Source organism: Callospermophilus lateralis, chromosome 3 (genome assembly GCF_048772815.1).
Source record: "Callospermophilus lateralis isolate mCalLat2 chromosome 3, mCalLat2.hap1, whole genome shotgun sequence".
NCBI lineage: Eukaryota > Metazoa > Chordata > Mammalia > Rodentia > Sciuridae > Callospermophilus > Callospermophilus lateralis.
The window spans coordinates 172,674,433-172,698,821 of record NC_135307.1 but is presented as its reverse complement, the minus strand read 5'-3'; the positions used below and the strand labels follow the sequence as shown (position 1 = coordinate 172,698,821).

The following is a 24,389-nucleotide window of genomic DNA, read 5'->3' as shown; positions in this document are numbered from 1 at the left end:
GGGCTGGGTGTGGGCAGGGGCTGCGTGTGGGCAGGGGCTGCGTGTGGGCAGCGGCTGCGTGTGGGCAGCGGCTGGGTGTGGGCAGGGGCTGGGTGTGGGCAGGGGCTGGGCTCTGCGCAGCTGCGGCCTCTGGAGGGCAGTGGGGGCCCTACCCCGCCCCTCTGTGCTCCCCTTCTCCCTCTGAGTCCCATCCCCGGCTCCTAGCGACTCCTCTCTTTCCCATCCGTTTCCAGGGGTCTCCGTCTCTTTCTGAGTCTTTCGCACACAGGGCCTGTCCCCTCTCCCGGTGACTCTCTCCGGCTGGTCATCTTTCTCTGATAGGTTCTGATTCTGGTCCCTGCTGCCCCCTTCCCTGACTTCTGGGTTTCTCTTCCCATCTCTCCTCTGGCTTCTCTGTCCCCACCCTCCTCTTTCTATCAGTCTTGGTGTCCCTCTCTGTCCCTGTCTCTGGGACTTAGGTCTCTGTAAGGCCTTCCCATTCTGTCTCTCCTATTTTTTTTCCTTCCTATCAAGGATTGAACCCAGGGGTGCTTACCCACTGAGTCGCACCCCAGCCCATTTTATTTTATTTGGAGACAGGTTCCCAACAAGTTACTTAGGGCCTCACAAAGGTGCTGAGGCTGGCCTTGAACTTGCCATCCTCCTGCCTCAGCCTCCCAAGCTGCTGGGATGACAGGTGTGAGCCACTGTGCCCGGCTCCCTGTCTCTTGCCCATCCTGTTCCCGCTCTTTGACTTCTGTCCCTGCCAAGGAGCCCTGCCCGAGTGGGGGCTGGTGGGGAGCTGCCCCGGCCTCCCTGGTCCTCTCCTGCCTGCCTGGGGGAGGGGAGTTCTGAGGCCAGGGTTGGGGCTGCCCCTGCACTGTGCCCGCCTTCAGCATCCCTCCAGCAGGCCTTCTGAGGAACGCTGGTGGTGCCAGGCTTTGGAGGAGGTGCCCGGCTGGGGAGGTGCGGGCTGAGCCAGGCGGGTGGGTGCGCTCACCTCCCGACATCAGCTGGGCGCACTTGCAGACACAGTTATCGTTGTCTGCATCGCGGGTGCTGAAGTTGGCGCTCTGAAGGAACAGGCCGGTCTGGCGCCCCACGGAGTCACTGTACCCAGACAGAGAAATCCTGGAGCCACCGAGGTGGTGTTGGAGAAGGGCCAGAGTTAGATGGGGCCTCCCTGGGGACTTCGTCCAAGGCTGGGTCTCTGATCGCTGGCCACTCTCCCTCTTGACCTCCCTCCCTGCCTGCTGCCTCTGGGGACAAAGTGGCTTCTGCGTGCAGGACCTCCTCCTCTCACTGAACCTGGTCTTGGAGAGGAGCCAGGGGCATCAGAACAAGGATAATGGCTGATGTTTACTCAAGCACCTACTATGTGCCAGGCACTGTTCAAAGCACTTGTCTGGGTAACTTGTTCTCATTTGAACCTCAGGATACCCTTTCACACACCAGGAGTGGGGGTCCTGGGAGCCAGTTTCCTGCCCAGGTCTAGAATCAATAAGGGCTGGTGCCAGGTGCTGCCACCTCTTCCAGGAAGTCCTCCCTGCCCACACCAGCACCCACAGATCTGTGCCCAGGGCACCCCCAGCCCTGTGACTTCGACCTCTGCAGCCAGAGGGGTGGGCGGGTTGGTACATCTTTGCCAGACTTCGTGGAGGGCCGCGTGTGGGTAGCGTGCAGGGCGGCGCCAGCATGTGGTGTGTGCTCCACACGCTTGGTGCTTGTCATTGTTGGCCCTGGCACATCCTGAGCCTGGCTGGAGAACGTCAGAGGCTTGGCACGGGAAGGAGAGTTGCTGGGCTGGGAGCAACAGAGATGTTCCTACAGGGTGGTGGCAAGTGGCTGGGGTGGCTTAAGGAGGGTCTGGCTCCCCAGGGGAGGACCTGGGAGAGGTCCCCATGGGACCCGAAGGAACCAGGGGCCTGGGTCTGTGGCTGGCTCAGTGCTCAGCGTCCAGATGGCTGTGCTCCATGATGCCCTCACCACACCCTTGAACATGGCGCCATGGGCTGGTGGGGCTGGTGCAGCCAAGAGGCCTCCCACTAGGGGGTCCCTGGGTGGGGACTCACAGGCTGTCCCCCACTCCTGTGGTTTTGGCTTCTCCTTGTGGTCATCAGGGGCTCCCCTGAGGGCTCAGGGATGTGAGCCCCTCATGTGACCTCTGGTGGCTCCGCCTCATGGCTCAGGCCCAAGAAAACCTAAATACGCAGGTCTCTTGGGGATCCCCACGAGGCGTTTCCCAGGCCCAGGGATCTGTGCAGCCCTGAGCCTCTCTCGTTGGATCTGGATCTGGTTCCTTCAGCCTCTGTTCATGGGCGTGTTGCTGGTGCTTATGTCAGAGCCTCTGGCCTGGGCCCGAGTGTGTGCTCTGGATTCTGTCCCTGTGTCCACCAGGGACTGTGTGTGTGTGTGTTTCCCTGCAAGGGCTTTTGGGAGGCCCATTGGCTCACGTCCCACTGTGTGCCTGTGTTTGGGGTGTGTGCGCGTTTGTGCAGCTATGCACGTGTGTGTATGTATGTGTTTGTGTGTGTGCGCGCACGTGTGTGTGCTCTGTAGGCCCGTGTGTGTCCTGCAGGGCTGGGGCGAGCCCCTCCACGACGCCTGGGCGGTTGTGTGTGTTTCCTGCACTTGTATTTTGGGTCTGGGCCTGTGTGCACCTCTGGTGTCTGTCCCTCCCGCCTTGCCCCATGCTAAGCTGTGCCTTGGTTGTGCCCCCAGCCCTCCTGGGGGTCACTTCCTATGCATGCACCCTAGATGCTCAGCACCCCAGCTGGGCTTCAAGAGGACCCCATACTGCATCTGGCAGGAGAGAGTGCCCCTGCCACCCTGGCGCCCACTCCCCATTGCTGACCGGCCACCTGAGCACCCTTACCTCTGGGCTTCCTCGTGGGGACCCTCTCCTCTTCAGCATCCCCTTGACCCTGGAGGGTGGCCATCTGCCATTCTCCCCCTCCCACCCTCTTCTGGCGGTTTCCAGGCCACCCTTTGGTTTCCTGTATCCCCAACCCCAGTCTCCTGGGCTCTTCCTGAATGAACCCATGAGGTCCCAGCAGCCGTGGCAGGTTCCGGGCAGTGTGACCTGGCTGCATGCCAACTCTGCCTTTTCTCAGAACATTCCTGCTGCCTGGGTGCTCTTCTAACCCACTCTGGAGAGTACGCACACACTGCAGGCGTCACCTTCTCTGGGGTCCTCCCTGACGGCACGACACCTCCATGCCCCCTTCAGCCCCTGCTGTCTCCCCAGGGGCGCAGGTGGCCTGTGAACGTGCCCACACCCCACACAGGACTGGGAGCACTTTGAGGGGGCGGGGCCTGGGCCTGATTCCTTCCCCAATGAGCAGTGCCAGCCTGTGTATGGTCCTGTCATTCAGGTTCTGCAGAGGGTCAGTAAGTGTGGGTTCTTTGTAGCCTTGAACCTCACAGTCTGAGGCCGTGGGCAGGGAGCTCCGTGGCCAGATGAAAAGCCAGAGGAGCTCATCCAATTCCAACAGGAGAGCACGGCGGGGTCCAGACCCACACCCACGCTGGAATGGTGGACAGAAGCACAGACGGAGCTCTGGAAACGTCATGCTTCTGTCTTTGAATATGTTGTTTGTATGTCTCCACCTTCTACGTAACACTTATCATATGATGGGGCCTTACTATGGCGTGGTTTGGCAGCAGGGAGGCCCGAGTCCTATCCAGGCTCTATGTAGCTTGTCATTTTGGGCAGGGGACCTGAGCTTGGTGCCTTGGTTTCCATACTACTAAAGCAGGTACTCTACCTCCAAGGGTTCGAGGCTGATCTGATAGAGTGCATGGAGCACAGTAGGTGCTCAATAAATGCTCCTTCCTTTTCTCACACACACCAGGAACAAGCTCGAGGAAGGGGTGCGGAAACCTCTCATCCTCACATCCCAGCCACTGAAGAAGCCGAGGCTCAGAGAAACCGGCCTGGACTTGTCCAAGTTCACGAGCAGCAGTGCCAGAAAGGGCCATGCCCCCCACCTCCCAGCACAGGGACCTTTCTACCTCACCCCAGGGCATAGGACAGACTGGCCAAGCCCCTCCTGCTGAGTCTTTGTAAAATGAGTGACTTGGGGTGAGTGACCTTGGAAGGCCCCTTCCTGCTCCTGAGATGGTGTCAGTGACATTTTTCCACCCCACCCTGTGGCCAGGACTGCTGAGTGCTAACCAACCGCCTCCAAGTCCCGTGACGTGCGCTCAAATGGGGGACAGATGGTGAGAATGGGAAGATGGCCGGGGACTGACCCCTGGTGCGGACTCTGTGGCCACTCGCCCAGCACCCCCAGCCCACCTGCGGGCCCGGGCCCCAGCCCACCTACCTGTACAACTGGGCCTCGCTGCCCAGCTGGAATCGCTCATACTGGGCGTAGGCCTCTTGGTCTTCCCAGTCCTCCAGCTCCACGCGCAGAGAGTAGGTGGCCCTGCTGGTGAGCTGGTGGACCGCCTCATTGCCCAGCCAGTATTCTCCCGCTGGGTTTCCGAAACCCTACAGGGAGGAAGGGACACACCCCTGGCTGAGGAGCTGGGCTAGGCCAGGCTCTGCAGCCCCTTATCCAAGACCACTGTGCCAGGGGGTCAAGTTCACTGACCCCTTGTGAACTGGGCCTAGGAGGGGCAGCCCCCATATCCCCGAGGAAGAAGACTCAGACACTTGTCAATGTAAAAGCCCATTAGAAATAACTGAGAGCTGGGCACGGTGGCACAGGCCTGTAATCCAAGCAGCTCAGGAGGCTGCGGCAGAAGGCTCCTGAGTTCAAAGCCAGCCTCAGCAACTTAGTGAGGCCTTAAGCAACTTGGCAAGACCCTAAGTCTAATAACATACAAAAAGGGCTGAGGATGTGGCTCAGTGGTTGAGTGCCCCTGGGATCAATCCCTAGGACCACCGCCCCCCACCAAAAAAAAAAAAAAAAAAATGAGATCACATTTCTTTGAAGTTCAAGAGCAGAAAAAAATAATTGGTGACAATAGAACAGTGATTACCTTTGGGGAAATATTGACTGGGAGGGGGCACAAGGGGGTCTCTGTGTGCTGGCAGGGTTGTCTGTCTACCTCTGAATGGTGGTCAGATGGGTGAATACATGTGTGAAAATTAATCGAGGTGTACACTAAATTACTTATTAAACCTGTGCACTTGGCTGCATGGATATCAAACCTCGGTTAAAAAAAATCAAAACTTCATCTGCTACCTAGATGGCAGAACAAACTTTGTTCACTGACAGAGCCACTCTGCAAGGCAGAAATGTAAAGCTGAGAGCGCAAGGAGTGTCCTGTCGCTCGTGACAACAAACCAACGCATTGGCAGAAAGATAAATCAGCACCAAGGACAGGGGCACACCTAAGCCCCGCCCCCGGCTTGAATCAAGCGGTGCCGCAAAGGGTTCGCATCCAGCACTCCTGCGCGTGTTTCTGCATCTTTGGCATTAAAAAAATTTTTTTTGTTTAGTTGTAGATGGACACAACACCTTTTTTGTTTATTTACTTTTATGTGGTGCTGAGGCTCGAACCCGGTGCCTCACACATGCTGGGCGAGTGCTCTAGCTCTGAGCCACAACCCCAGCCGTGCATCTTTAGCATTTTATAAAGATGTTTTTAAAAATATCAATAGATGCAAAAACATTCATAAATTTATATCCAATGTATTTATTTTAGGTATTTATCCAATGAACTGCAAGCAAATAATATTTTACCTTTGAAAACTTTTAAGGGTTTTTAAGTCAGTTTGCCTCAAATCCTTCACTCAAAATTCAATTAAAAAAAAAAACAAAAAACAGAAAGACTAGCAGACATCGCTCCTCATCTTGAACACTGCACGTGGGCTTCGAGCCAGCAGTTCACATTAAAGAATTGTCTTTAAGATGTGGCCATCGATGTGTAAAAAGACAAGGACATCTGATTAAGCAATATACCAGGTGGGGGGGAGATTTTCTTTTGTCTCCTCCAGTGTATCATTGGAACAATTTTTTAAGCAATGCACACATATTACCTTTCCTAAAAGTTGAAACAAAATAAAGTTAAATTTTCGATCTTAGGACATATGTCAGAAATTTCAAAAAGCCGGTTCAATTCCAGGGAATGGGGTCCCAGAAAGTGAATATGCACTGGCAAGTTCTGTTTGGCTCTGGGAGAGCGGATTTTTTCTTTTTTCTGGGAAGGGGCAAAAGCACACCAGTCCCCAGCCACAACCCCGAGCCCGCATCAGCCCCTCCGGCTGCAAAGCCCCTCCCCAGGTGGCAGCGTCACCTCTTTGTACTCCTTCCAGCTCCGCTGGAAATCCTCGCTGCCATCCACACGGCGCTGGATGATGGTCCACCCGCCTCCGTTGGACTCCATGCCACAGAACACCTGGGGGACAGGGGAGCAGCTGGAATCCCACGGGGGCAGCCGGAAGCCCCTCCGAGTCCAGAGCGAACCAGGCGGTCAAGGGCACCCGCCAGATCCAGGCTGCAATGCCCAAGGGCTGTCATCATTTTCTACAGTGACTGTCAGGTAGAGGAGGCCTCAGAATCCCTCTCTCCTTGTATGTGAAAGGAGGGCGTTGACACCTTCACTGTGTGGTCCCCTGCCTCCTGGGCACACTGGTGTGACAGCGAGAATGAGGGGTCAAGTCTGCGACGTGCTCGGGACAAGAGGACTGACTGGGCCTGCGTTATTGTGGTGGGGCTGCTACGAGGACTAAGGCCGCAGTATGAAGTCCCTGGTGTGGACTCAGAGATGCAAGTCCTACCGTCATGCAGCGGGCAGAGGTTTCCAAGAACCTTCTGGTGCGAGGCACTGGGGATGCCGATACAGATAAGATCAAAAGAATCCGTCTATCCCAGCTAGGCCTTTCCGGCCGACCTCGGTGGACAGATTACTTTTCCAGCCAGTTCTGTGCCTGTTCCATGTTCAACGAATTCGCATCTGGACTGGATAAGTCATCAGTGAATCAGAGGTCAATCAGCCGTCGGGGCTGGCTCAGTGTGGAGGAGGGTACAGTAGCCCAGACAGACTACTGACTGAACATCCGGGCAACTACAAATTAGAGGTAGGTCCTCCTTCTTGGAGGAGGTCCCAAGAAGTGACTCCAGAAGGAGTCACTCAGCAATCTTGGAAGGCTCCCTGGAGGTGGTGTCAGAACAAAGCATTGAATGATGATGAGACTCCCAGAGAGTGACAGGTGGATGGTGTTTCCAGGGAAAAATGAAACAGGAGTAGAGACTGCAAGATGGGAACAGCCCAAGAGAAGTTGTGGCACCTGTTCTGGGGGTAGCAGTGGGTACAGGAAGGGACTCGGAGGCTCAGAGAGGGGAAGCAGTTGCTTCCCGCAAGTGAGTCAAGAGTAAAGCTGAATCTGGGTGTGGTGGCACATGCTTGTAATCCCAGTGACTCAGGAGGCTGAGGCAGGAGAATCTCGAGTTCAAAGCCAGCCTCAGCACTTTAGTGAGGCCCTAAGTAAGTTGTTGAGATCCTGTCTCTAAATAAAATACAAAATAGGGCTGGGGATGTGGCTCAGTCATCAAGTGCCCCTCAGTTCAATCCCTAGTACCAAAAAAAAAAAAAAAAAAAGGAAAGCTGAGGTGTGAGCCCTGGTGTCTCATCTCCCAGACCAGCTCCTCCCTATTATCGTCCCTGATCTCAGTCATTCAGCCTTCTGCAATGCCACATTGTGGAATTTACTTACTTTCACACAGGATATTTACTTTAAAAAATGGAATCCTTTTTTTAAAAAAATTAAATAAATGCTTAGGTTAAAAATATTTTAAAAGGAAATCTTACCAGTACCATAAATAGAAAACTAGTAACACTTGCCTCTATTCAGATGATTTATTTTTTATTTTTTTTTTTTATTTTTTTTTTTAAAGAGAGAGAGAGAGAGAGAGAATTTTATTATTTATTTATTTATTTTTTTTAGTTATCGGCGGACACAACATCCCCGTTTGTATGTGGTGCTGAGGATCGAACCCGGGCCGCACGCATGCCAGGCGAGCGCGCTACCGCTTGAGCCACATCCCCAGCCCTATTCAGATGATTTAAAAAAACAAATCTAATAAACTGGACACGGTGGCCCATGCCTGTAATCCCAGTGACTTGGAGGCTGAGGCAGGAGGATTGCAAGTTCAAAGCCAGCCTCAGCAACTTAGTGAGCCCCAAGCAAGTCCGTGAGACCCAGTCTCACTGGGGATGTGGCTCAGTGGTCACGCGCCTCTGGGTCAATCCCTGGTACTAATCCACAGAGCTCCTGAAAGAAATAATGCCATGGGATTCTAGCAGGAATCTGTGCCCACACAGGGCCCTGGGCTTGGTCTCTTTGGTGAGCAGGTGTGTGAGAAGGTGCTGAAGACGTTTTGGAGACATCTGAGCCAGCCACTGTCCCTCACATACTCTGGGGGCTGAAAGGACCATGGAGCAGGACATGGCCACCTGCTCCCATGCCCTCCTCCTCCTGGGCTGCCCCGGGCCCTCCCTCCTGACCCCCACCTGGCTCAGGACACCCTGGGAGCCCCTCATTGAATGAGCCCAGGTGCCAATTTCCCAGGGGAGTGGAGCCCAGCTCCTGCCTTCAGTGGGACCCCTGTGAGCTGGAGATGCTAAGCTCCTCCCCTGGCATTTCCGGTTCTACCTGCTGCACCACCCTTCCCAACACAACCATTTCCTGCAGGAGGTGCTCTGGGAACCTTTCCTTCACCTCCTGATCGGACCCCTGACTGGGGGGACCCTCAAAGGTCGGGCTCCCCCGCCTCCACTGGCATCTCGGATGGTTGAAAAGCCTGAAGCTGCTGGAGTCTGCCTGGGGAGCCCCAGCTCGGCGCCCTCTGCTCCCCAGCCCCCGGAAGGCACCCACCTTCTTGGGCTCCGAGCCGTTGGCCACGCGGATGGTGTAGACGCCGTCGGCGGTGGCTCCGGAGCGGTGGATCTCGGCGCAGTTCTGGAACACCTGCTCAGGGGCCCTCGTGGGGGCTACCCGGGGACAAAGCAAAAGTCAGCTGGAGGTGAGCAAGGACAGGCGGGGACACCCTGCCCGCTCTGTGCAGGCTCTGAGGGGTGGTGGGCGGAGGGCAGAGGGCGATGGGAGCTGGGACAATGACAGGGGTCCAGGCAGAGAAGGGAGGTTCCAGGAAGAGGGAACCTTCGGGGCAGAGGCCCCCAGGTGGGAACAGTCCTGGTGTGTGCGGGGGACACACGGGATGAGGACAGGGGGCCTGAGGCCAAGGCCAGGGAAGGACAGTGACTCAGGCCCCAGGATCAGAGCTGGGCTGTGTGAGGGAGGGGGAGGCTGGACCGGGAGGGGGAGGAGCGGAGAGGGCAGAAAGGAGATGAGTCTCCGTGGGGCCAGCCAGCCTTGAGCACCAGGCTGAGCAGCCCCGACCCCTGGGCTGAGGAGGAGCCCTGGGGTCAGAGTGGAGCAGGGCTGGAGGCTGAGCCTCTGAGTGGGGAGCCTCCAGGGGAGGCTGCTCTGCTTTTTGGGAGAGGGAAATGGGCACCTCTCTGGCACCCTAGGGAGGTACTTCCCAGTTTGCTTCCCTTCAGAGCAGGGTGGGGTCCAGGGGAAGGTGACTGGCCCAAGGACATGGGGGAGGGGAGACAGGACAGAGGCCTCCCTTCTTGGAGCTCCACTGAACGGGAGCCCTGGCTCCCTCCCAGCCCTCCCTTTCAGCTGGTCTCTCTGCGGCCCCACATTCAGTCTTCTCTGGAGCTGACCACTGGCCATCAAGGACCTCCTCCCTCTGGACTGTTCTTCTGGGGTCAACAGAGCATTAATTTAATGACAGAAACCACCAGAGTCCTTGGGCCTCCAAGTCTGGCCTGAAAAATAAACTATGAATAAAATACAGAGACTTATGCCTTTAAAAAATTCTTCTTTCTTTTCATGGTATTAGGGGTCAAACCCAGGGCCTCGTGCATGCTGTGCAAGTGCTCTACCACTGGGCCACATCCCAAAACTTGAGACGGGGTCTTACTAAGTCACCAAGGCTGGCCTCCAACCTGGTTGCCATCCTCCTGCCTCAGCACCCCCGGTAGCTGGGATCACAGGCCTGCACCGCCATGCCTGGCTAAAATGCAGAGATTTAAAATCCTCTCTCTGGTTCAGTTAGTAGGACCCAATTAGAGGTTTGGGCTGTGATTCTACCAGAACCGGATCTCTCTGTGGAGGCAGGCACCTAAGGATGGGACTGAAGTACCAGAAGGATAGGTGTTCAACACCAAGGAGAACCAGAAGGCTACCAGGGGCTGGGACTTCCTGTCTGGCTTCACACATGAACAAATCTTCCCAAATCTTGGCTCTGGGGCACCTGTCTGAAGGATGCTGTTGTTCCCATATCACAATCAAGGTGACTAGGTCTCCAAATCCACCCCAGCCAGTGCATAACATTTCCTGGGCAGGGGTCTCCACTGCCCACCTGTGAGCAGCCTCCACCTCTGAGCCCTGACAGGTGGGTAGACGGCTCTGGGGAATTTACACCAGCCCAGCCCAGGTCTTTCCCTCCTGCGTCCCTGTCCCTCTAACCTGCCAAACCAGATCCCCAGATGCCCTAGACACCAGTAAACCACTCTCCCCTCCTTCCCCAGCCTCTGCCCCCTGGACAAAGCTGCAGAGTGGTGCCCCCTTCCTGCTGGGCTTCAGGGTGCCTGGCTCCTGTGCCCGCCTCCACCTACTCCTGTGCTCTACCTGGTGACCCTTCCTCTTTATCAGATTTTTCCATCTAGGCAGACGGCAAGAGCAGCTCCCGAGTGTCCTTTGCTGGTGACGGGGGAGCAAGAGGACAGGGTATTTGGCAAAGGGTGCCCAGCACACCCTCCCCCTAGGCCGGACACTGGGCGAGCAGTGAGCCGCAGGGAGAGGTCCAGCCCGGCCCTGCGCCTTGGACTGAGCGACAAGCAAGGCATACATGGGACTCCCCGAGGCAGCCTGGCTGGCAGCTGGCCCAGGCCGGTGTGGGTTCTGGTCACTCCACATCTTATGGCCTGGGAGAGTTCACTCTTCCTGCCCGTGGCTTTCTTAGAACTGCTGACCTAGGATGGAGCCAGAGCGGGATCCTCTGTCCCCAAATCCCCGTCCGCTGTGGCACCTGCAATCCCGTCCTCCTCGCTTGAGTCCTGCCTCACAGCTGCCCGTCCCCCCAGGCAGGCCGCAGAGGGAGCCCCTTCTTTGTCTTTCTCGCTCATTCTCCCCTCTGGTTCCAGTCCGGGTTTTCTAAAAGGAGCCCCACCCCGTCCCAACTGCCCTGTGCTCCTGGCTGGCCTGGGTTAAAGCTCCTTCTCCTGGGCACCGCCCCTTAGGCCTTCTGAGGTGGGCAAGGTCAGGAACTCTGCCGGCGCACTCCCTGGGTCCTAGCAGCCACCATGAAGATGCGCTTCCTTCTCCTTCTCAGACACACAGAGGGGGCCGGGACTTTTTGCAAGAGATGGAGGCCATGACTGGGCTGTGCCCTCTGTATCCCCAGCACTGGGCTTGGCACACAGTAGGTGCTCAACAAACAGTTGGTTGCTCGCCTGCAGGAAGCCAGAGACAGGAAGGCCTTGGCCACCCCAACTGCTAAGGAGCAGCCCCAGGCATTGCTGTCGCTTCTCAAAGAGGCCAGGGCTGCCCCCTCATCTTGTTGGCCAGAGGCAGGGGCCTTAGTGGGAAAGAAGTGCTCGACCTCCCGTTCCCCTCTGTAGGGAGACTGAGGCCCAGGGCAGGGCAGGCCCAGGCAAGAGGGGTGGAGAGTGAATCCTGGAACCCAAACTTGCAGTCTGGGCCATGACGCCCTGGTTACGGTCACACTCCATAAACAGATGGGGAAACTGAGGCCGAGAGTGGGGGCGGGGCCTAACCAGGGTCACGGTGAAGTCGGCAGTTTCCCCGGCTTCTTTTAGGATTGCTGTTGCTGTTACTATCACCGCTGTTGTTCTTTCTATTTTACAGTCGGGGCGGGTGGGCCTCCTCCCGCGCTCCTCTCCCCCCCCCCCGCCCCGCCCACTCACCGGCGCGCTCGCCTGCCGCGCTCCCGCCCGGGCCCTGCGCCATCACGTGCACCAGGCGCTGCACCGACTCCAGCAGCTGGCGCTGCTGCATCTGCAGGAGGCTCGAGTTGCTGCTGGCCAGGCGCAGGCTGCGCTCCAGGACGGCCAGGGCGCTGCCGTGGCTGCCCAGCAGGCGCCGCAGCTGCTCCTTCTCCTCGCGGAAGCTGGCCAGGTCCTCCTGCTGCTGCGTCTCCAGGGCCTGCAACCTCGTCTCCAGCGCGCTGCGGAGCGGGGCGCGCGGGGTGAGCCTGTCTTCTGTGCAGAGCACGCACAGAAGGCGTGAGGGGAGGCTCAGAGAAGGAGCGTCCCGTTCTGGGTTACACTGCCCCGCAGTCCGTGCCCACGTGCCCACGTAGCCCAGACCGAGGAAGGGAGGAAGGAGAGACCCGGCCCCGGAGTAGTATGGTTTGGGATCCAGAAAAGGAAAGAGATCGGAGGTGGGGGGGCACAGCAGCAATCAGACAGTCATTATTAAATCCCAAATATGCTCGTCCTCTGACTCCACAGTCCAGTCTCAGGAGATAGCCTCCAGGGAGCATGGGCCAGGATGCCTTGGGAGATTGCTAGTAAAAGAGAAAAGAAGTGGCTTAGGGCCTCGCTAAATTGCGGAGGCTGGCTTTGAAATCGCGATCCTCCTGCCTCAGCCTCCTGAGTCTCGGGGATTACAGGTGTGTGTATCACTGCGCCCAGCCAATGCCTCTAGTTCTAACCACCTCTAGTTCTAACCACGTGTTGGATGATATAAGAAAGAACAAAGGTATTCATGGAAGTGTAGAGAGATACGGATGAACATATGGGGGAAGAGTGGAAAGACCCTGGCGGGTACCCGAGTTTGGAGAGAATGCGAAAGAACGTCCCCACCCTGCCGACTTCTGCAGGGTGGGCAGGGCTGACTTTCATTTTTATTTTTATTATTATTCTTTGAGTGGTGCTGGGGATCAAACCTCAGACCTCTTGCATGCTAGGAAAGGACTACACCACTCAGCCACAAACCCAGCCCTTCACTTTTATGTTATACAGGTCTCTGTTATTAGAACAAGCACAAAGTTATGGGTTAAAAAACAAAGAGGCATTTTTTTTTTTTTTTTAAAGAAATCTTTCAACTCAGCTCTTCCCCTTTTGGCATTTCATCCTCCAGATTTACTCCCATCTGAGTGAAATGAGATATGGAAGTGTTAGTCACCCTATCACCAGTTGGATCAGCAGACTGGAAACAGAAACAACCTCAGTGTCCATTAATTGGGGACAGGGGAAAATAAATACTTTGGAACATTGGGAAGTTGGAGAAAAGAACCAGCAAACATGTCATGCAGTTGTAGAGCCATTTCCAAGGAACTGGGAAAAAATAGGGTGGGATGTGGAGTGTGCTTTAGTGGGGCTTAAAAAGGGGTGGGGGAGAGGCTTGTGTCATTTGCATATTCATAAGAAGCCCCGGAATAGCCTCCACCAGGACAGAGACTCCTTCATTTATGAATCCGCAGGGTCCCACATGCCTGCACAAGGAGGGCTCAAATAGTACTTGTTGTTACTCCCTGCGGCTCTGGGGGCTGAGGCAGGAGGATCGTGAGTTCAAAGCCAGCCTCAGCAAAAGCAAGGTGCTAAGCAACTCAGTGAGACCGTGTTTCTAAATAAAATACAAAATAGGGCTGGGATATGGCTCAGTGGTCAAGTGCCCCTGAGTTCAATCCTTGGTACAAAAACAAAACAAAACAAAACAAAAAAAAACTTGCTGACCAAAAGCAGGGGAGGACTTATAAGAAGCGAGGGATGGGTGGGTGGACACTGGCTTTAGTGGGTTTGTGGCTGAGGGAGGGGACATTTGACTCTATATCCAGTTGTCCTGACCCATTCTACAGACAGAAATAAGTCAGCCAGGGCAGAAGGAATTCCCTCAGGCCCCAAATTATGCTGTAGGAAGTGAGCATTTGGGTGCTGAAGCTCTAGGATTCTCGCTGTCTTTGTGGATCAAGGCTCGTCGATAACATTCTGTCTGCACTGATTCTCAGGCACCAGAGTAACTGAAAATGTCCCGGTTCTTGCCACCTAGACCTTGGGGTGGGGGAATAGCAATAAGAACCGCCATTAACTGTACCCAGATCAGAGGGGGTGGATGATCTTGTGATGTGAGGGGCCCCAGCCAGCACTCGGCAACATCTGGCCCCGGGGAGAGGTCGGTGCCTTGCTCAGTGAGTAGATTGTCCCTCCTGAGAACTCTGACCTTGGCAGTTGTTCCTCCACTTAACTCGAAACCAAGATAAAAATCAGGCCTCAGAAGTCAGATCCCTCTGCTTTATCTATAACCTGTGTCTATTTTTACCTTTGTAATTTAAAGGGTGTTCCCTTGAAGCATATTTGCATATAATGCAAGAACTCTGTTATTGCAGACAAGAAATTGCTCACTGGTCTCTTCAGGGAAGGAGATCGGATGGATGGAATTAGGTGTATTTATTTACAAATAAGTGAAGCCAGAGCTGGGGGGGGGGGTGCACATCTCTAATCCCAGCCATCTGGGAGGCTGAGGCTGGAGGATGGCAAGTTCCAAGCCAGCCTCCACAATTTAGCAAGAGCTGGTCTCAAAATAAAAACTAGAAAGGGCTGGAGCTGCAGCTCAGCGGTAAAGCATCCCTGGGTCCAAGTTCCAGAACCAAAACAAACAACAACAACAAAACCAATAGGTAAAGCTAATTAAAAATTACCAGGTGGGTGGTAGAGTACGTAGATTTCATCTCAATAAAGCAGTTAAAATTTATAAAGTAAAAACAGGGAAAGGGAAGAATGAAAGACAATGAAAGATTGAAGGGAAGAAAGGAGGAAAAGTATCAAGGCGACCAAACCCTGCACACGCCTCTTCTCTGCCCACACAATACAGGGGAGCCTGGCCGGGGCCGCCTGGACCCAGCCCTGGGCCTCTGCCCTGTCTAGGACCCAGCCCCTGCCCTCCCTCCCTCCCAATTGGCCTGGGCTCCCTCCTTGGTGTGGGTCCTGACCCAGCCTGGCTCTGCGCCCACCCCTGGTCCCAGCTCGAGAGCCCACCCCGCCCGTCCAGTGCCCACCTGCTGCGGCCCTGCAGCCGGTGCAGCTCATTGCTGTGCTGCAGTAGCTGCTTCTCCAGCTCGTCGGTGGACAGCGAGGTCTCCATCATCTGGACCTCCATGCGCGACGTCTCGTTCAGGACCTAACCCAGAGAGGAGCGGGCGGGACGGGGCTGGGTGAGCCGGAGGGAGCCCTGCCCAGCCCCCACCTGCAGGCCGTGGGCCTGCCACTCGGGAAACTTGCGGACCCACTAACACCCACAGGTCACTCACACCTGCGGCCGTGTGACCTCACTCACTCATGGCCCTACGGACTGTCCTCTGGCTGTTCAGGCCCCAGAAGAGGTATCCTTGACCCCTGCAGCCAGTCCTCCAGCAAGTGCTGACAGCCCCACGGTGCCCCTCCACCAACTGCTATGGCCTCCGTCTCTGTTGTCTCTTGTCCAATGTCCTATACTAGCCTCCTTAAAAGGTTCCCCGGTCCCACCTTTGTCCCCTTCTATCTATTTCCTACTGAGCAGCCTGATGCAGGCTTTCACAATATAGCCTCTACTCCAAAGCCTTCTGTAACTTGCATCTTGGGAAGCAGAGAAGCCAGGTCCTTGCCCGGCCAGCCAGGCCTCAGGCCACATGACTTGTCTTCCTCTGACATGTCTCTGCTCCTCCTCTGCCTCTCTCCCCCAGTCACTCCACCACACTGGGCTCCTGGATGTTCCTGAGCTGCCAGCACAGTCCCACCCCGGGGCCTTTGCACATGCTGTTCTCCCTGTCTGGCACGCTCTCCCCAGTGAGTAAGCTCGCCTGTTCTGCTCATTGCTGTAAACTGGGGTCAGGCATCTTGAGTGGTGCCTGATGTTCAGTGGGGACTCAGCCAACACGTGCCCATCTGCTGCTCATTCCAACAACCCCTTGTCTCTCTCTCTCTCTCTCCATCCCTCTCTGCTGCTGTGCCACTCAGAGGGTCCTCGTCACCGAGCTCTCAGGGATTCTTCCTCACCTGTGTGAGCCCCCAGGACAGGGGTGTGCTGCACCACCCCTCCCCAGGGCCCAGTGCAGACCTGGCTCTGCCCAGGGTCTGCCCACCCCTTTGGGCCTGGAGGGTGACAATTTTAGGACAGGGTTTACTGGGGAGAAGATAACAGGGGCTAGCGGCCCAGGAGAGACCTGACCTCACCCAGAGACAGAGGTCAAGACAAGATGGCCCGGGCTTGTCGGTTACCTTGGCTTCCACGTTGGAGGTGCGGGCCGCCGTCTCGTTCAGGAGGTCGGAGCCCAGCTCTAACATGGCGGCCGTTTGGTTCTGGACCATGTGCTGCTGGGCCCGTGCCAGCTTTGACCTCAGATTCATCTGGATGTACCTCTCTAGCTGCGGGGAGACCATGGACAGGGGTCATGGGGAGGACTGGGGGAGCGTCCTGTCTCCTGTCCCTCCCACAAGTCTCCATGACGGGCTCAGCTTGTGCCAGGTCACCCAGACGTCCCCGGAGTTTCCTCCTGGCCCCTGCACCTGTAGTCTCATCACATACGTGTCCATCCTCTGCCGGGCAGCCAGAGGGATCCCGTTCAGCCCAAGTCAAGCCATGCCCTTCCTGCGCTCAGTACCATCTCAGGGTTCCTATCTTGATAGAGGAAAGACCAACGTCCCCATCAAGACGGCATTTTTCCTCCGTAACCAGTCTGGTCCCCTGTCTCCCTTTCCCCCTCCCTCCCTCCCTTTGCTCCAGATGCATGGCCTCTGTGACATCCCTCCAAGGCAGCAAGCATATGCCAACCTCAGGGCCTCTGCACACCCAGTTCCCTCTGTGTTCCTTCTAGAACCTCCCCCAATCCTGTCCCTGTCCATGTGGCTCACTCCCCCACATCATTTCAGGTCTCTTCGTACACTCATCTCCCCTGACTCTATACTCTCATCTGCCCAATGTCAGCTTCATGAATCAAGGGATCTGGCCTTGCTCGCCACTTTATCTCCGTGTCTGGCACGATGCTCGCTGCACAGTGGGTCCGCAGCACATCTATGCTCAATGATGGACAGGGGGAGCCGCGAGGGTCAGAGGGCAGCGCCCATCTCTTGCCCTTTCCCCAGCTTCCCAGGGGAGGGCCGGCCAGCAGGGGTGGGCGCACATCCTGCCCTTGCACAGTCTCACAACTCCATTCGCCAGCTGTGCCTCCACCTCTGGCCTCCGGTCTGCCAAACAGGGCTGACCGCGGTCTCCGAGGGCCCCGCGATGCCCTTGCCAGCTTCACTTCTTTGACAGAACTGACTGCAATTTCCCGAGGGGCAGAGGAGCGGCCTGGCGGGAGACCAGGACCAGGTCGGAAAGGTGGACAGTGTGTTCTGGGGCTCCAAGCTGCGGGCAGAGCGCCGGTCTGTCCTCCGCATGCTGCACACATGCTGGCCTCTGGCCTGTTTAGAGCCACAGTGGAAGTGGCCCCAGCAAACTTCCAGCTGATTGGCTCCTCTGCGGTGATGCTCATTGGGCTGTTTCCCTGCCCTTTCAGACCACGGAGCTGCTCATTGGGGGACTCTTTTGGGTCCACCCACACGACCCAGCCAATCGGCCTCAAGAGCGTGAGGAGTGAGGGTCCAGAGGCTTCCCAGAAGCCAGTGGTGGCACTTGGGCTCTGAAGGTTTTCCTGAGGAGCTGTGTGGTGCGGTGTGTGTGTGTGTGTGTTCTAAAAATAAAGTTCCTTTCTGCTTGACAAGTGGCTCATGAATTGTGCCCAGCCAGACTGCGGCATTTGGTGGGCCACACGGGGAACGACTGAGGGTAAGTGATAAGGTAAACTGCTCGCCCCTGAGGGCAGGGCGAGAGGATGGAGAGCCATTTTAAGATTCTTCTTTTGTTTTGTTTCGCTTTTGTTTTAAGTTGCCTGTCCCTGGAGATGGGTGAGACCACTCACATCTGAGGAACAGATAGGGAGAAAGGACGGATGCACATGTCAGGAGGATAGAAAGGCTGATATAATGAATTTTTGTTCCATTTTTGTTTCATTCTGTTTTGGTTTTGTTTTGTGTTATCTTGTTGGGTTGTGTTATCTTTATAGTAGAAATGTGGGATCAGAAATTAGTAAAAAAACAAACCGAAAGAGTGTTAAGTAAATTGTTAGAGGAAGGAGGCATCCCAGTAAAACCAAGAGCAGTCAGGGCATACGCTGATACGATACAAAAATGTAGCCCATGGCTTTTTAAGGAGGAGTTGTTGAATATATCACAATGGGACCATCATGGTGAAGATTTAAGGGAGAGGGAAAAGAAAAACCCAGGGACTCTGCCAGTTGGCACATTGCCATTGTGGTTGATGATACGATTTTGTTTGCCTAGTCCAAAGCCTTCAGTTCAGACTATGGTAGAAGACATGTTAGATCAAGTAAAAGGTCTCTCAAGCTAGTCAGACAGAGGAAGAAAATTTAAAGGAGGAAAAGCCATCAGGGAAGACATTACAACAGGAGGCTGTTACGAACACCTTTCTATCACCAGAGGGCGTAAGTGTCCAACCAACAGCTCCACCTCCATATGCTGGGAGGCCCCCAACCCCCGTAGTTGATAGATCAGATCTTGAGACAGGACCTCAAAGAAGGTACTCCCTTATCAAAAAACAGACAAGGACCAGGTGTTTACCCACGATATCATGGAGAAAGTCATCCGGCTCCATTGCCAAAAAATGGACAGGGGGGCCCAATGCTCTGGGGCCCACGACCAAAAATATACAGGGCACTGGAGGAACCCAGCAACACCATCAGGGTAGTGCCCAGGACACATTATCCATTAGATCCCTCACTAGACAAACCAGAGGAAGTGCAGGATTGGACATCTGTGCCTCCACAGAGCAGTACTAACTCCAGAGATGGGAGTTCAAATCATTCCCACAGGAGTAAAAGGACCTCTTCCCCAAGGAACAGTAGGCTTATTATTGGGATGCAGCTCTTCTACTCTAAAAGGACTTATGTTAAGTCCTGGGGTAATTGATCCCGATTATGAAGGTGAAATAAAAATTATAGCCAGTTCTCCAAGAGGTATAACAGTAATTTCACCAGGAGATAGAATAGCACAGTTACTAATAATACCCAGCCTACATGATAAATTTTCCAGTCATACTGTAGAAAGAGGTTCCAGGGGATTAGGCTCCACAGGTGTAGATTGGGCTATGCTGTCTTTAAATTTAGATTCTCGCCCCATGCTAAAACTAAATATTCAAGGACATGAATTTAATGGGCTACTGGATACAGGTGCAGACCTTAGCATCATCTCTCCTCAAGAATGGCCAAAACATTGGCCATTACAACAAGCCACTCAAACGCTTCGAGGCCTAGGAGTGGTGACTAATCCCCATAGAAGTGCGATGGTATTAGATTGGAAGGATTTTGGAGGATGTAAGGGAACTATACAGCCATATGTATTGGATCATCTTCCCGTAAATTTATGGGGATGAGATGTCCTAGATCAGTTAGGACTAACATTAACAAATAACATCAATTCAAATGCGTCACTATAATGGCTAGACAAGATTTTAGGAAAGAAAAAAGGAGAACAAAAACAAGGTATAGCAGCACCAATTCAAATAGATCAAGGAACAGACAGACATGGATTGGGTTTTCAGGAGGGGTCACTGAGACAATAAAAATTACTTGGAAATCAGAAAGACCAGTGTGGGTTCCTCAGTGGCCCCTGACTAAAGAAAAGATACAAGCAGCTCATGACCTGGTCAAACAACAATTAGCAGAGGGGCATATACAACCTTCTGTATCTCCCCATAATACTCCCATTTTTGTCATCAAAAAGAAATCTGGTAAATGGAGATTATTGCAAGACTTAAGAACCATTAATAATGAGATGGTTATTATGGGACCTGCTTAATAGGGGATTCCCCAATTGTCTGCTTTGCCAAAAACCTGGTATGTTTTAGTTATAGATATTAAAGATTGTTTTTTTTTCAATTCCAATTCATCCTGAGGATAGTCCATGTTTTGCATTTACTATCCCTGCACTAAATCATGAAGGTCCTGATCAGAGATATGAATGGAAAGTACTCCCCCAAGGGATGGCTAACAGCCCAACTATGTGTCAAATTTATGTTAACAAAGCAATCCAGCCACTTAGAAATCAAAATCCTGAACTACAAATATTTCACTATATGGATGATGTATTATTAGCACACAAAGATAAAAAAGCTTTGCTAGAATGTTATGCCACACTTACAAACTTATTAAAAATTATAATCTAGAGATAGCAATAGATAAAGTACAATTAAATTTTCTAATTAATTATTTAGGAGTTCTATTATCCTCAACCATGGTCCATCCACCAAAAATTCAAATACGAGTAGATCAACTCAAGTCACTTAACGACTTTCAAAAGTTATTAGGACACATAAATTGGATAAGGCCTTATCTAGGCATACCCACAGGAGAGTTGGGACCTTTATTTGATATCCTAAAAGGTCCATCAGATCCAAGTTCACCCCGAATGTTAACGGGGTGAATTATTGAAACATATATGGAAAATATGCATTTGGATAGAATTGATATAAGTTTGCCTTTATTATTTATTGTACTACCAACAAAAAATATTCCTACAGGAGTATTTTGGCAAGAAGGTCCATTATTATGGATACATTTTTCTTATTCTCCTAACACTATTCTTATTAGGTATCCTGAGGCTGTAGGACAATTAATACTCAAAGGAATAAAAGCAGCAAAGGGAGTATTTGGAATTTCTCCCAATAAAATTATTACTCCATATACTATGGATCAAATTGATGAGTTAGCTAATGAGTTAAATACTTGGGCAATAATCATGTGCAAATCTAATGTTTCATTTGATAACCACTTACCATCTAATCCTTTGTTGTCTTTTTGGTCATCACATCCTGTAATTTTTCCAAAAATGACAAGAAAAACACCTATCATGAATGCTCCAAATATATTCACTGATGGGTCAAATAATGGTACAGCAGCAGTAGTTACCCCTGATCAAACTTTTACATTTTTAGTACCCAAACAATCAGCTCAAAAGGTAGAGCTTAATGCAGTATTACAAACTTTTGTGATGTTTAAAAATTCTGTATTTAATTTAGTTTCTGATAGTCAGTATATAGTTAATGCTCTAGTATCCCTTGAAGATGCTGGTAGGATTTCCCCTTCCTCTACTGTTTTCTCTTTGTTTTCCACTATACAAAGTCTAAAGTCTGGGACAGAAACGATCCATTCTTTATAGGACATATCAGAGCACATACAGGATTGCCTGGAGCCCTTAGTTTGGGCAATGATTTAGCAGATAAAACTACACATGACATACATATTTTCTCTACACTAGAAGAAGCTACAAATTTTCATAAAAGGTTCCATGTCAATGCTAATACTTTACAAAAGCATTTTAAAATAACTAAGGAACAAGCTAGACAAATAATAAAACAATGTCAAAATTGTGTGACCTTTTTACCACAAGTTAATCTTGGAGTCAATCCTAGAGGACTGATACCTAACCATATTTGGCAGATGGACGTCACACACTTGCCAGAATTTGGAAAATTAAAACATTTGTATGTTACAGTTGATACTTCTTCCAGATTTTTGGTGGGCTCCCTTCATGCTGGAGAAAAAACTAAAGATGTTATAGCTCATTGCTTACAAAATTTTGCCACTGTGGACGTTCCAAAACAGTTAAAAACAGATAATGCCCCTGGTTATACTTCTACCTCTTTTAAACAATTTTGCTCATCATTTGGCATTATTCATATAACAGGAATCCCATACAATCCACAGGGACAAGGCATAGTTGAAAGAGCTCATCAAACTATTAAAATGTACTTATTAAAGCAAAAAGAGGGAATTGGGAAGGGGTATATATTCCCCAAAGATAAACTTAAAATAACACTTTTTACTCTAAACTTTTTAAATTTGGATTCATCAGGACTTAGTGCTGTGGAAAGACATATGTGTCCAAAAAATGTACATAAGCCCAAGGTACTTTGGAAGGATATTCTAACAGGACAATGGAAAGGTCCTGAACCAGTGATTGTCTGGAGTTGGAATTCTGTTTGTGTGTTTCCTCAGGGAGAACAGCAGCCAATTTGGATTCCAGAGAGATTAACTAAGGTCCTGACCCAGTGATTGTCTGGAGTCAGGGGTCTGTTTGTGTGTTTCCACAGGGAGAACAGCAGCCGATTTGGATTCCAGAGAGATTAACTAAAGTGATTTCTACAGACCAAAAAAGAAGATGATTTGGCTCAAATCCCATAACAGCTGATATCCAGAACTCCAGTTTGGCTATCCTTCCTTCTGTGACAGTGGTTCTTCCATACCTGGAGGCTAATAAAACCAGGATGCTTTTTTCAATATCTATTTTATTATTGCCCTTTCCCACATCATGAAGTTCTATTTTGTTTTTTGAGCTCATACAGACCTAGGTTAATGTTTTGCTGATCAGTTCTATTTTTTGACTCTGGAGTTTTTAAACATTGCAATGGAGATTTCACCTGTAAAAAGTTACAAGGCCTTTACTATTATGTTATGTGTTGTATGTATTATATTGTGTGTGCACACTTGTGTTTTGTGTTGTATGTTTGTATGTATGTATGTCCATATATCATATATGATGAGCGCTCATGAAAAAATGGATCCAAATTTTTTTTTTTTATTCACGTGATTTAAGTGGTTTAATTTAAATTGGGTAAACAGCTGTTGAGGATTGTTTTAATATGTGAATAAAAAAGGAGGTTAACAGATCTGTTTGTTTACTTTCACCTTTCCTTTTCATTATATTTAATAATTCTGTTCAAGATAATGTAAATTGTTCAGAAAATTGTTTTCTTTTAGTGCCTGCTGGAATGTTACATAATTTTTTCTTTAGCCATTATTGCCAGAATTCCTATCTTCATCCCAGTGCCAGTGAAGACAAAGATAAAACCAATCTACAGCTTCTGCAATAGCCATCACTGAACTGCTTGCAGAACTTGCCTTGACTATGTATCACTTGTATGCATTGTGAACTATCTGTTGGTGCAGCAACTTGTGGTAATGCCGGGGAATTTTTGCTGATGTTGTCATCGGTGGTACAATTTTTCCAAAAGGAGCCATCAGTTGGCTTGGTGTATCCTCCTCCCTTCTGCTTGTGATGGTCGTTCAGCTAAAATTTTGGGGCCAACAGAGGTGAGGCAAAGAACCTCCCCCCCCACTGGTACAAAGGCCTATCCACAGGTGTGGCTGTATGCTGGACCAGTAGTCAATGACGGGTAAGATCCAGTGGTACCAACCTAAGACAGGAGGCTGACGCCTTGAGGTCAGCTCATCCGATGACGGGTAAGAACCATATGTAGTATTGGACAACCTAAGACAGGCACGGTCCCTAAGCCACATTCTTGTTGTTTAATTAAACAGAGAGGGGGAGATGTTGAGAGCCACAGCCGAAGTGGTCCCAGCAAACTTCCAGCTGATTGGCTCACAGGGGCCCCAGTGAACTTCCAGCTGATTGGCTCACAGGGGCCCCAGTGAACTTCCAGCTGATTGGCTCCTCTGCAGTGACGCTCATTGGGCTGTTTCCCTGCCCTTTCAGACCACGGAGCTGCTCCTTGGGGGACTCTTTTGGCTCCGCCCACATGACCCAGCCTATCGGCCTCAAGAGCAGAAGGAGTGGGGGGTTGAGAGGCTTGTGGGAAGCTGGTGGTGGCAGTTGGGCTCTGAGGGAATTCCTGAAGAGCTGGTGTGGTGCAGCGTGTGTTCTAAAAATAAAGTTTGTTTCTGCTTGATAAGTGGCTCGTGAATTGTGCCCAGCCAGACTGCGGCAGTGGCCGTTGTCCCTGCCCCCTGTGCCTGGCTCCTTTGTTCACCCTCTGGCTCCCAGAGGTCCAATGGGGCAGCTCCCAGGGTCCTTGGGACACTGGTGCTCCCTGGGAAGAGGAGGCCATCTTGGCTGGGGGCCTGGCTCTGGCTGCTCTCTCCATGTCCTCTCCTCCTCCATGTCCCCTCCCATCCCCTCCTAGCCCAGGAGCACTTTGGGAGGAGCATGTGACACTGTCTGATCCCTGTGCGCAAGGGCAGGGCTGGTGGTGCTCACAGAAGTGTTGTTCTCCACATGTGGTGGCCCGGCCTCCCCTGCGCGCACATGAGGAATCTCACTGCCAGCCACCGGGCCCCAGGGGTCAGGCACATGGTTGGCCCAACAGTCTGTGGCTTTAACGAGCCCCGACTGAACCTGACACTCATGCTCACGTGACTGTGGGAACCCTCAGGGTGGAGATCGCAGCAGACAGAGGACCAGACAGACAGGCCGGAGCTTCTCTCAGCCATTGGCCCTTGGCCCCAGCCCATCCCTGTGTAGCTCGTATCTAAAAATAACCCCACAGTCCCCCCTGCATCTGCCACTCTCTGCTCTACTCCACACAAACT

The 24,389-nt window shown here is 52.3% G+C and overlaps 1 protein-coding gene across 1 annotated transcript in view; it reads right to left on the bottom strand.

The window, feature by feature from the left end:
• Angpt4 (angiopoietin 4) overlaps nucleotides 1-24,389 on the bottom strand; it is a 42,990-nt gene that overhangs the window by 606 nt on the left and 17,995 nt on the right. The window contains exons 2-8 of the mRNA XM_076849457.1: nucleotides 16,225-16,371; nucleotides 15,027-15,148; nucleotides 11,947-12,194; nucleotides 8,810-8,925; nucleotides 6,229-6,330; nucleotides 4,308-4,474; nucleotides 980-1,110 (exon numbers count right to left, since the gene is read on the bottom strand). Coding sequence (XP_076705572.1) covers nucleotides 980-1,110; nucleotides 4,308-4,474; nucleotides 6,229-6,330; nucleotides 8,810-8,925; nucleotides 11,947-12,194; nucleotides 15,027-15,148; nucleotides 16,225-16,371 — 1,033 coding nt within the window. The remainder of the gene's footprint in view (nucleotides 1-979; nucleotides 1,111-4,307; nucleotides 4,475-6,228; nucleotides 6,331-8,809; nucleotides 8,926-11,946; nucleotides 12,195-15,026; nucleotides 15,149-16,224; nucleotides 16,372-24,389) is intronic.